The sequence below is a fragment of the Macrosteles quadrilineatus genome, unplaced genomic scaffold, assembly GCF_028750875.1.
Source record: "Macrosteles quadrilineatus isolate MER2022 unplaced genomic scaffold, UCM_ALF_1.0 Scaffold_9__3_contigs__length_116548681, whole genome shotgun sequence".
NCBI lineage: Eukaryota > Metazoa > Arthropoda > Insecta > Hemiptera > Cicadellidae > Macrosteles > Macrosteles quadrilineatus.
The window spans coordinates 17,284,355-17,297,260 of NW_026542602.1; the positions used below are offsets into that span (position 1 = coordinate 17,284,355).

At 35.2% G+C, this 12,906-nt stretch overlaps 1 protein-coding gene across 3 annotated transcripts in view; it reads right to left on the minus strand.

Annotated features, from left to right (window-relative positions):
- Positions 1-11,187, minus strand: part of LOC129004008 (caspase-2-like) — a 33,791-nt gene extending 22,604 nt beyond the window's left edge. For 2 of the 3 annotated variants that reach the window (XM_054432378.1, XM_054432380.1), the window contains exons 1-3: positions 10,527-11,094; positions 5,460-5,609; positions 4,597-4,724 (exon numbers count right to left, since the gene is read on the minus strand). In XM_054432378.1, coding sequence (XP_054288353.1) covers positions 4,597-4,724; positions 5,460-5,591 — 260 coding nt within the window. In that variant the 5' untranslated portion in view covers positions 5,592-5,609; positions 10,527-11,094. The other variant, XM_054432379.1, reaches the window with a different exon arrangement.
- Between the last annotated feature and the right edge of the window lie 1,719 nt (positions 11,188-12,906).

Consider the following 12,906-nt stretch of genomic DNA (forward strand, 5'->3'; position numbering starts at 1 on the left):
CGCTCTCGCCAACTTCTGCAAGAACGGTTTCCCGGCCGCTTGATCTCATTACGAGGGGATGTTTCATGGCCCCCTCGCTCCCCCGACGATTATTTTCTTTGGTGTTACCTCAAATCTGAGGTTTACAAAGTTCGACCAAGGACCTTGGAAGCCCTTAACCCTCCAACTGGTCATTAAAATTTCCCGTACTGGTAAGGTTTTTTTGACCACCGCGCAAGCATTTAGTAAATACCACATTAAACATATAAAATGGTACAAAAAACATACATATTATATATAGATTTTTTCAGAAAGAAATAACCTATTCAAAAATAATAGTTTTAATGGTGTACTTACAAGTATGTTAACAGGTATTCCTCCTATGTGGGTACAGCAATATTGAAAAAAAAATGTTTCTTCTTCTTTTAGTATATTATCTCTGGTCAAATATGTCTTATATCAAAAAATAAGATAGCCAACATGCTCACAGTTTCATTGTCTTTCCAACTATGTATAACACTTGCTAGTTTATATAAAAAAAAAAAGTCTATAAAGCAAATATGTGACAAAAACACGAAGCACTTTTTCCGTACAAACACAAGACCTGCTGGACCTGTGCTGGAAACCACTGCCCCAGGCTTCTCACTTCATTTCTCCATAAAAAATATTGTGTTTTAGGCCTATATGTGAATTGAAATTATTTACAAAATAAAAAATACAAGTCTTAGAATCAACTTTGGACAAAGGAGCTAACCGTTTACAAGAAGAATTCTAGTCAGAATCGTTAGCGTTATTTTCCCTTGCTCTCTTACCCCTCTTGGGTGCTCTCCAAAAGTGCTCCAACTTGTGAAAACAGCCTGGGTGCACTCCTGAGTTACATGCAGGGCACCAAAAATGACTCCTGGACTTTTTTTGTGGAGTGGAACACACAACACACATCCTGAGTTGTACTCCAGGCAATCTCGTCAATACATGGGACGCAGAGGGTCCTGCATCTCCTCCAGGACCAACGTCTGGTATCTGAGCTCTTGGGTTAGGCACTGCAACATCACTTGATAAACTTTCAACGATGCTAACCATATAGTTGTATCGTGTCATAGGCTGGTCAGTATTTTTCAGGTACAAAATATAACTGTTTAGGAGAGCCATGTCCAAAAAATTTTCAAAGATCTTCTTCCAATATTTTTTTGTAGCTCTTGTACAGGTGCTGTGATATATAGACTTATCTTTGCTGTCCACACCACCCATATGAAGGTTGTACTCATTTATTAGGGATGGTTTTATAGCCTCTATTCCACTTTTTTTTACTTTTTACTACACGGTCATCTGCGGGGAATCCAGTTGTTATAAGGTAAACAGGCTTGCGTTTTTTCTTTTGTTTGTAGCCAACAAGCAGAACTCCTTGCTTTCTAAAATAGATTGATGTCTCAGGTTGTAATTTAGCATCTAAAACACTTTTGGAGAGTTCTTTTGACCGCTTGTTGACGGTACCGGTAATGTAAGTTTCATTTTGAAGTAACTTTTTGGCAAGAGGTAATTTAGTGTAGTAATTATCTGTGTACAGATGATATCCTTTATTGAGTAAGTAGCATTTATTTAGTAGGTGTAAAACTACCTTTTCTGTAAATGCAATATCAGGATTTGTATTTTCAAGGAAGTCTTTACCACTGTACAGCTCAGAATGAAGTACGTACCCGGTGTCACTATCGCACACTTCAAATTTTTTTATACCGAAGCGGGCATGTCTTTTGTTAGGCATATATTTTATAAATGTACACCTATTCTTCATCCCTATCATAGACTCATCTAATGAAATGTTCTGGTTTGGAATAAAATAAACTTTAAAATATCCATTCATTAGCTCATAGAAATGTCGCACTTTGAACCATGGATCATGTCCGAGCTGTCCTTTTGGTATATACTGTAGAGAGCTAAGATGGAACATTGATCTCAGTGCCTGAAATCTTACTAGGCTCATATTATCAGGAAAAAAAGGTAATCTCTGAGATCTAACAGTTGACCAATAATTTTCAATGTTCTGTTTGTAATTCAGACCCATATTTATAAGAAGGGCCATAAAACGCTTCATTTCCTTGATAGAGGTTTCTTTCCACCTTCTTAGTCTACTGTTTGGCGTCAATGTACCTCCATTTATAGCTGATTCTATTTGTCTGCTTGCATAAGCATTTGTTTCCCTCACCATCATACCCCAGATAACATTAGTAAAGAAAAGATAGAAATATGTAATAGGGTTGCTATTCCGGGGAGGAAGATTTCGAGGACCTGGATTTCGTACCTGAAATTTTTCTGTGACGTCAAACATTTGTTCAGGTGGGTAAACCCTAACCCAGTGTACACCCGAGCTAATCCTAGGCCCTGGCAGAGTATAATTAGGTTGGTTCAAAGGGTTATTTACCTCAGGGATAGGAGGGTCATCTGGATCTGGGTGTTCTGGAGAACTTGGCAAAGGCCTACGCAAGCCTACTTCATTAGGCCTAGGCCTAGGTCTTGGAAGATCAAAATCTGTAATAGATGTATCTGAGTTCTCATCTTCACTGTTTGGAAAGTATAATTCCCCACTCCCAGATGAAAAATCAGTCAAAGATATGTCAGAATCATACACATCAGAACCCACATCACTGTCATCAATTTCATTTTCATTTTCACTGAATACATCACTTTGTAGGTCAGATATTGGTTCAGCATCATTCAAACAGGCCCTAATTGCACTAGAATTACTTAGTTCACTCATTTTAAGTTAAAAACTAACCACAACTCACTAAAATATTCATTTTAAAGCATTCAAAGTAAAGGGTTAACAACAAAATGCGGCAGACTAGACGACGCAAGCGAACACAAACAATCATCTGAAATACAGGCTTGCCAACATTCTTTTTTTTCAACAAATGCAACTAAACATATGATGACTAGATTGCTCAGTGTTTGCTCTTTAATACTATATAAAATACATAGATATTAAACGTAAAATAACGGAGTAAATTGTGTTTTACATAACGCTTGCAAATGGGTCGCGATCGCGATCTTACCAGTAATCGCGTGACGTAATTGAGTCGCGATCGCGACTTATACCAGTTGGAGGGTTAAGGAAGCAATTGTTGATGTTATCACTGGAATAACACCAGATATGCTGCGTAGAGTTTTTAAAAACTTCATTGAACGGCTGAATATGTGCATCGCTCCTCAAGGTCGTCACCTGGACGATATCATTTTTAAAACTCAATGAAAAATAAATGGCATTGTATTTAGATTTCATAAATAAAAAGCTTTTGTAATAATCTTGTATGGTTTTTATACAGTTAACCAATCAAATCAGGGAGTCCACTCTGCCCCACCGTAGCTTGCTTGTTTATGGATATATTTGGATTAAACCTGGCAAATCTATTTATTTTATACTAAGCTATAAATATTTTACTTTTTACTAAAAACAAACTTTATTATTACCCTCCCTGTAGGCAGCAAAACTAGGTACTCGTTAAACTGAGCACGGACTTGTAGTCTATTTGGGGGAATACTATTCTTACCAATTATCATGTATTCACGTATATTTCAAGCTGAATTAAGTGATTTTTGATTTGAAACCTAATGCTATTTGAATAGATTTAATTGAAAATAAATCAGGCAAATGGAAATTCGCTTATTCTTAGTTTGCTGCGCCAGGGATATTTAAAATGTTAGCAGAATTTTAAGTATTGCAAAACACAAAATTATTGAAGTCATAAGTCGAGAGGACCATCGTTGTTTTGAACAGAATATACTTTTGACCTAGTGGTACTGTTGACTTATTGAAACAGCGAAATAGTTCGTTTGATCAAACATTTGTTCTCGTATGAACGAACTGTTCACTAGGTCAAAATCGCATTAGGTCAAACGGTCAAAATCATATACACAGCCTACGTTTTTAGTACTGACTTTAGTTGTTCACCAAATGGGACTGTTGACCTAACGCTACAGCAAACTATATTGTTTTTATCTAATGGTACAAGAATAAATTATTTGACCTTTTGGCACAGTTGACTTTCTGCAACACAATCAAAAAAATATATGTTTCCGACCACAAAACAATACATTGATGTACAATAATGAATTTAATAAAAGTTATGTATGCAATAAAAATGTAGTTAGTTACCTTAGGCCAAAAAATGAATACAACATAAATTTGCAAAAATCCGACAAACCACGCAACTTCGACATGAATAGACTAATCAGAAACTCAAACCGTGCAGTTCAGCAGAAGCTGAACGGGGCCTGGGCCAGGTAGACCTGTGACACCTTTCCGCCACTGCAAAAATTTCCATGACACCACTCACTAGGTTAGAACAGTAAAATGCTAACCATTACACCACAAGCTCTCTCAAACCGGGTAGAATTCAGCACAGTACATAATGGCTGGACTAGGCTTATTCCCGTGACGCCTCTCCCCACTCTAACCAGAGAGAGGAGTTGATGATGATATCAAGATTTTGGGCAAGCAGTCGGCAGGTCTTGCCATAGCACCGGTAGCTACTACATAATTGAATTAACACTCATAGGCCTATTCTAAGTCAGGCTATATGTGCTAGACCAGAGAGATTTGACTTGGCCTTTATCATACATTACCCTTTGGAAGTCAGAAGGTTTGCCAGGTCACTACGATTGATATCATTAAGAGCATTGCACAAGTCACCAAATGCATCGGGTCCTCTAGTAGTCACATAGCGATATAAAAAATCAAGCTGTCTTCTTTCCTAAAAAAATCACCATTTCATCTGTTTGTAATTAACAGTATGTTCAAACTTTCTTAAATGTGGTGTTTCCAGCTCTGCTAATATTTTTACGCCACACTACACTATTTTGACGAACTTTCCACTCAAAGAATTTAGTCCAGAAAACAGCTGTTTGCTACCAGCTTAATTAAATAGGGTTTCATTGTGTACTACTGTACTGTAATGAGTTTTACTGGACACCAATTAGCTGATTATACTGTATTTGGGTGGCGATGAGTGGTTATAAACAAAAACGAGGTTATGACTAGTGATTTTTAGTCCTTTAGTTGGTGGTAATATATAAGGATTTGTACAGATCTAGTAGTATGGCGTAAACTATCGTACGTAACTCGTCCAAAATGTGTATACCGGACTGGTATGTTACTAATCCTGAACACTTGTCCGGTAAACACTTATTTTCTGGACTAGTAACGTAATATACTATTACAAGATACTATATTTTGAGCAAGCCTATACTTCTAGTGATTAAATTTTTATAAAAATAACAAGCTAGAACTAAACGCTTCAACAGCCTTCCTTGTGGCTATAATTAGTTTTGTTATAAATCTAAAATTTAAAACAGAAAGAACTAATGCAGTGTTTTCAATAAGTATCCTAAATATGAAAAAATATTTTTTAAGTTCATTTAACATTATTCACCCACTAAACGTGCTCTTAAAACTTTAATACAAATATATTTTAATATAACAAACTTACTAAAATTTCATTTTCCATAAAACTGTTGAACATTTTTTTCTTTTTAAGTTGCTCGAAGAGGTCATTAAAAACAATCCCATCAGCAAGATTGTCCAAATTGTCCAATATCTTTTTTCTGTGGTTTTCCTCCATTAGATGTGGCCAAATTTACTGTGACACAAAAAATGTATTTAAGTCATACAGGTTTAAGTTAAATCTAAGTAAAATTAGTCAACACCAGAACCTAGGGTTAAAATATATTTTATTTTATAAGCTCAACTATAATAATACAATCTACTCTTGGTAACACACACTCGACAAATAAAAACTTTCGATAGGACTAACTCAAAGTAAAAGCTCTGTCCATAGAGAATCTCTTAATATGTTGAAGTTAAATATCATGCATTTTCATACACTTGGTATTTCCAAGTCCAAGCAGAGAGCAGGCCGATTTGAAAGAGGTGGTAATTCAAAGTTTCATCGGCAAACCACTCTGCAATTCAAAGGGAGGGATCAGTGGCGTATTAAAGGGGGGGGGGGGCTGTCAAAGGCCTCAAAATAATTTGTTTAATTTTTTTCTTGAAAAATAAATTTTGCTGATTATTTGTTAGAGTTAGAAGGGGCAATTTACCAAATCGAACTTATTTTTTGCGATCACCGAAAGCATCCATGAAGATTGCGCGATCGAAAATCCCGACTCACAGCAATCATGGATGACGATTATCATGCCTCGCGACCACGAAAGATGTTCATGATTACCCTGAGACCACTGAGACATGGTCATGTTTTTGCCATAATAGTGGGTGGGGGACAAAGATGCTGTCCTTGCAATCGTGGTATATGTTCACTATTTCGCCGTGAACATAGAAATACGTCACGATTCTTCCACGATATGGGAAAGTGCCCATGATTTAAAACATACACTACGACTACTTAGTTTTGTGGTTACAATATCACTGCAGCCAAGGGAGACAATAATGTTGTCCACATGATGTGAAAGTTTATAAAAACGTGTGATGAATGAGATGACAGATATCACAGGCCTAACTATGATTCACTAAACTAGCCTAACTATTTATTTATTAGAACTAACTATGGTAACTATGGACCTAAATACTAGGAGGATTAAACATTAAGGAGAGGACACGCTGTAGTTTCGTTGAAGCCAGCGTACTGGGGAGGGGGAGAGGCAGCGCTACTCTCCCGCTCACCCTCTCATACTGCGTTGTATGGGTTACTGGGAGTGGGAGATTTGGTAACAGAAATATCAATTAACTATTTAAAACCTAGACTACATCATGCTACGAAAATTAAAAACTTAAATTCTAACATAATATTAGAATATAAAATAAGTTTTAATCCTTTAAAAGAATGATAAACGCACTTTGGCGTCAGAAGACGCGATGATAGTTGAACATTTTACACGTTTTACTTGAAGTTTCTTTGGGCAAACCGATCAAATATAGTTCAATATGATATTAAAAAATCTAGAATTTGATTGCCAAGAAATTGTTTTACTTTTTATGTTTGTAATTTAATTGTAACGGCTGTTGGTATAAAAAAAGTTAGAGCGGCTTAACATTTTTTCTTATCTTTAGCTATTTAAAATCACCTGCCTAGCACATAAATCCCTTAAAACTAGTAAAACATGGTATTAACAAATCGAGAGAACTATGAAAAATGCAAATTTAAAATGTATTTCACCACCCGAATTAAATATTTCATTTTAACCTATAATTAGTAAAATTGTTTTATAAACTGTAAAAATTAAAAAAGATTTATTGTAATTATTTTTCTAAATACCACTCTTAAATATAGGTAAACATATATTTTTTATTTCACGAAACTATTAAGGAATACGAATAAATTGTTAATTTGTATAGATACATCATATTTTTTTTTTAAAACTTCGTTAAAGTAATGATATGTTCAAAGTCCAGGCCAATTCTTTCAACTTTGATCTTCAGTAATAAATAATAAACAATAGTTTTTATAGAAATGATTGACACCGTTCGATAGGAAATTTATTTACTTTAAGAATGCCATCGTGAATAACACAGGTGTTATAGTTTAGCGACAATTTTAATTCGAAACAGTGCGCGTCGCGTTTTTCCCTATCTCTCCTATGTTATAGCCGCGGCTTTTTGCCACTCTACGGCTCCGCGTGCCCCTCTAGTGTTCTGCTAAAGCTGGCTTCACCGCAACATGTGTATTCCTATTCGCGTGCCCTCTCCTTAATGTTTAATCCTCCTAGCCTAAATATGGTACCTGACAATGGTTCATTGTTGAGGTAGCGGTGTAGCCGTAAATTTTCCAGTGTGGGAGCACTCACTATTACCACTTAGGCCTATCAATAAATTTCTAGATTACGGCCACATGAGATTTTTAAGTAATTTTGACTAAAATGGTACTTAAAATAAGTCATCAAATGCATAGTGCAACAAAATAGGTATTAAATAGGGGGAAATCATGTTTAACCCATCGTAACCCCTTACCATCTAGGGGACCGGTGGGAATCTGGGTTTTTGGGTGGGGGGAATCCTAATCTGAGGGAAATTATTTTAAGGGGAAAAAAGGCCAAAAATACATGGTGCAATCAGATAAAAAACTAGTCCTAATCTGTTCAAACCTAATCTAATATAGCAAAACCAAACTTCTTACAGTCAGCAAATTCCTTTTGATGCCAGAAAAGGCATGTTAGGATGGGAGGTTGTCCTTTATGTTAATTCATGACTGCATTAAGTCCTTTGAATGTAGGTTAGATTAGGTAAGGTAAGTTTAGGAATGAACCGAGTTGTTAGTTCATGTTATCTTTATCTCCAGACTTTTTGTCTAATTAAAACACTAAGTAAGACCCTGCAAAATACTATTTCAAAAATGCAAGCAGTGTCTTACAAAACATCAACTAATACCCGGTTCATTGTAACCTAAACTTTACCTTCCTAATCTAACCTAACTTCCTTAATACAGCCTTGAATCAACAAAAGAATGACCTCCCATCCTAACATGCCTAAATAAGGACTAGGACGGTGTAAGTGGTCTACCAACCCATTTATATCCCTGTAATGAAACAAAATCTTCTTTAAAGGAAACATTAATGTCTAATTACCTAATCACTTTAGAAGTGTTTCAATAGTCAATGATAATTTTCTATTTTCAATCAAGAATGGGCTATTCTTAAATCTTCCCATCATTTCTTAACTTGCTTCACTTCACCCTCACTTATGTTAGCAGCGAAGTGACGCCATTGTTAATTGACAGGATTGACAGGTGTCCAAAATAGTATGTAATAAGTTATTTGATCAGCTAGAAATAATTTAGGCCTACTATTCGTACAATATCAAGGCTCTACGTGCACAAATTTCACGGCCCAGTTACTTCTCTGGTGTCGCTCTTGATGAGGACAATGGGCAATTGATGAACGTAAGGTAGTCAGGGCACTGAGCTGTTGTTTTGTCATCATTCTTCCCCAACTGGTAGGTACTTTAACACGAGCCTTTTAGTAATTTGTAAGTACAGTACCGTAATATAGTTGTTTTGTTGTAAAAGATGAATAATATATGTGAATGCATAATATAGGCTATAATTTTTTTAACCCTCCGAGTGTCACGTGTTTTGGCCTTAATGTCAGCCTATTTTTTGCTCATTTGCAAGGTTTTATTAAAACTGATCTGAGAAGCTTAAAAACAATGTTAATTATACTGTTCTATATACCATTTTGTTTGGAAAATCTTGGGCTTCAATATTATATATAAAACATAAGGAAGATTTAAAAAAAAAAATTTTTTTTAGGTAAAAAAATGTATAATTTCGAAAATAAAAAAAAAAAATAAGTTTGCGCTCAATGAAATTGTATAAATTATAGGCCTATAAATATTTGAAAATAGCCACTTTGTTCTAAATTTTATGAGGATTACAAATCTATAATAATATAAGGAAGTAGATTTGCAAATAAAAAAGTTATGGGCAAAAAACAGATTTCAGTACATAGCGTTTAGCTAAGAATGCATAGCCCAACCATAGCTAGGAATCTGGCTGATAATTTACATCAATATCACTACCTACTTCTTCAGGATCATCAACCAGCACTTCAAAACCACTTAAATCTTCTTATAATGCACCACGTATATCACTACTTTTGATTTTTAACACTAAAACAATGATAAACGTAATAAAACACATCAGTCATCGGTCCGAGGGTAACCTAGCTGTTTACAAATACACGCACGTCAGCTCAGTCAGCTGTCTGCTACAATATTTTCGGAACTAAAATGAATAGTGCTTAGAGACAGACCTAGGAGAAAGCTTGGAATATTACGGACAGAACGATACCTAACTCAATCCAGTACAGTCCGATTCAGTTAGTCATAGAGCCTTCGCCGTAAACAGTGTTCGCGAGTCGCTGCAGCGACGCACGACACTATACAAAGTGCGTTACGCGTCGCTGCAGCGACGCATGACACTCGGAGGGTTAACGTCAGAAGAATAATCTTATATTTAGGAGCGACGGAAAAAAACATTACAGTGGTGATCTAGATGTAATTCTGCACAGCCTCATGACATTATTAGGCCTAATCAGAAATTCCATATCTCATGTCAAAATAGGAATTTACCTAACTTAAATAACTTAGGTTCCTTGGGAAAAACAGTGTGGGATTACAGTTACCACGCATTCCGCTTTACACCACTGATTACAGGCTAAATATGTCGACATGATTAAGGATGGCTAACTTACCGTACTTTAAGTAGGTACGAGAATAGAAATATGACTTAAATAACTTAGCCATCATAGGCTCCTATATTAGTAGGACACCTTGGTTCCCACAAGATACTTGGTCAACGTAATTATTAAAGTTTTAATAGACCATGATGCAAAACCATGAGGGGTAGACTTTCATTTTCTGTTATCAAAAACGACCAAATGAAAATATTGATCGATATTTTCTATTTCATTCGATATATCGTTTACGATACATCAAATGAAATAATCAATATTTTCATTCGGTTGTTTTTGACAACAGATATGAAAGTCTACCCACCATTAGTCTCCATGTAAGTATACCTATAAAAAATGATTTCATAACTTACCTTTGACAGTTTTTCAAGCACGGAGGAGCTCCAGAAACTAACTTAGTGACAGTTTCATCAACAAATAAAGAATGTCACTAAGGTAAAGGTTATGAAAATAAAGACCTTTGTATGGTCACCATTTTAAAGAAAATTATTAAAAAGTACCTACCAATTAAAGTATTAAAAAAATGGAAAAATGGAAATTGGAGGGAACCTCACCAGCTGATCATAGATATGTAGGCCTAGTAAAACAGGGAAACAAAAGTAGGTAACAAAATAAATGTTGCTTAAACCCCTGGCTATTAATCCAGTCTACCTTATAAACTTTGAAAATTTAATGTTGACCCAACCTTCAACATTAAACATTTTTCTTTAATCTAGGGTCCGAAACGATGGTCAGAATAATAACACAGAAAATGCATCTTAAATAGACTTTGGCACAGGCGGTATTAGAACTTTGACCTTAGAGGGAATGCAAATTAACTGAAAGGGTGATACAAAAACATTATACCAAGTTAGAGCTTAAATTTTATAATTAAATGTATAAAAGAAATAATTATTTCATTTTCGTTCAATACAAACTAAAACAAAAGTTAACCTTATTGTTGATTGAAGAAGATGACAGGCCAAGTGAGTTAATGTAGTGAAGAAAACTGAGTTGAGTGAGTGAGTACTGCTGTTGACTGAAGACTGAAGTAGTACAGTACTTAGTACTACAGGCACTGGACTGGGACTGGACTGGAAGACTGGAATGAGTGGAATCAGAATGGTGGATCTGCAGGAGAGCACAAGTTCACATGTACAGAAACCTTATACTGACGTCATAAATATCGAATGTATATATCGATTGTACCGGGTGGTTACGGGTTTTTCTTCGGAAGGTAAGTATCGGTTGCACCGAATAAGTAAAGGGTTTTTTTTTGTAACACTTTATTTGACGAATTGAATACTCTCGGTAGTTTATCCATTATAAATCAAATAGTAGAAATACAATAATATTCGTTACAGGCTGGGAATAAAATAATTACTGATACTTTGGATTGAACATCCAAGATGTTTGCAATTGTTTTCGTATTTACCTGACTAATAAAATAAAAACTTGAGTTCACAGGACGTTGAATACTAAGAATTTATTTCATAGCATCCACAATAATACAATAACTGTAATTAAAGTAGACGAATTACAGGAATTATTGTCGATTCTAGAAGAGAGTGAAATAATAATTGTAACTTTGACATGTTAACGTTATGTTAATGTTTGGGAATGATTTACTAACAAATATTGCCCATCAGTGTAAGGTGACAATTTAAGAAGCCCAAGAGGACTGTTTTAATATATAATTATTTTGTAATAATTACTGTAAATAAATTCTTAGTATTCAACGTCCTGTGAACTCAAGTTTTTATTTTATAAGTCAGGTAAATACGAAAACAATTGCAAACATCTTGGATGTTCAATCCAAAGTATCAGTAATTATTTTATTTCCAGCCTGTAACGAATATTATTGTATTTCTACTATTTGATTTATAATGGATAAACTACCGAGAGTATTCAATTCGTCAAATAAAGTGTTAAAAAAAACCCCTTTACTTATTCGGTGCAACCGATACTTACCTTCCGAAGAAAAACCCGTAACCACCCGGTACAATCGATATATACATTCGATATTTATGACGTCAGTATAAGGTTTCTGTACATGTGAACTTGTGCTCTCCGGATCTGCACTAGCGTCTCATTTTCCCCTTCCAGAAACTGATGAGAACCTTTCTGAGAAGGAGTGGGGGATTGTGGGAGAGCCCCTCATGTCAATTTAAGAAAATATTTCAATTTATTTCATAATATTTTAGTTAGAGAATTACTTTTTAATCGTAAAATTAATTTTTAAATTTTTAATTATAAAATTAAACTGTCATAACCTAACCTAACCAACCAAACTTGCTGGTAATATAAAAAAGATATAAGATAAAAATCGAATGAAAATTTACTAATTAAAAAAAAATAGTTCTGTTCATAAATAAAATTATAAATGCCTCAAATTCTAACAAAAGATGTACATTTAAGAAAGTATTCGCATTCTAAGCAAAAGCTTATACAAAAAGTTAGTGTCGCCGGCGGGATTCGAACTGGGGACCTCCAGATCACAAGTCTATCAACTACGCCACGAACCCCGATGGAATCATATCGTCTCGTTACCGTAATGGTGTTCCCTCTAGAGCAGAGTGACGTCACGCACCCACTCCTTCTCTAAAGAGGTTCTCATCAGTTCCTAACACAGAAGGGGAAAACTAGGCACTATCATTGACTATTAATACAGTCAATGGCTTTTCACTATAGTGGAAACGCCTCAGGCTTGCATGCAGTTTATATATCTAAGTACCGGGGGACAGAGACATGGTT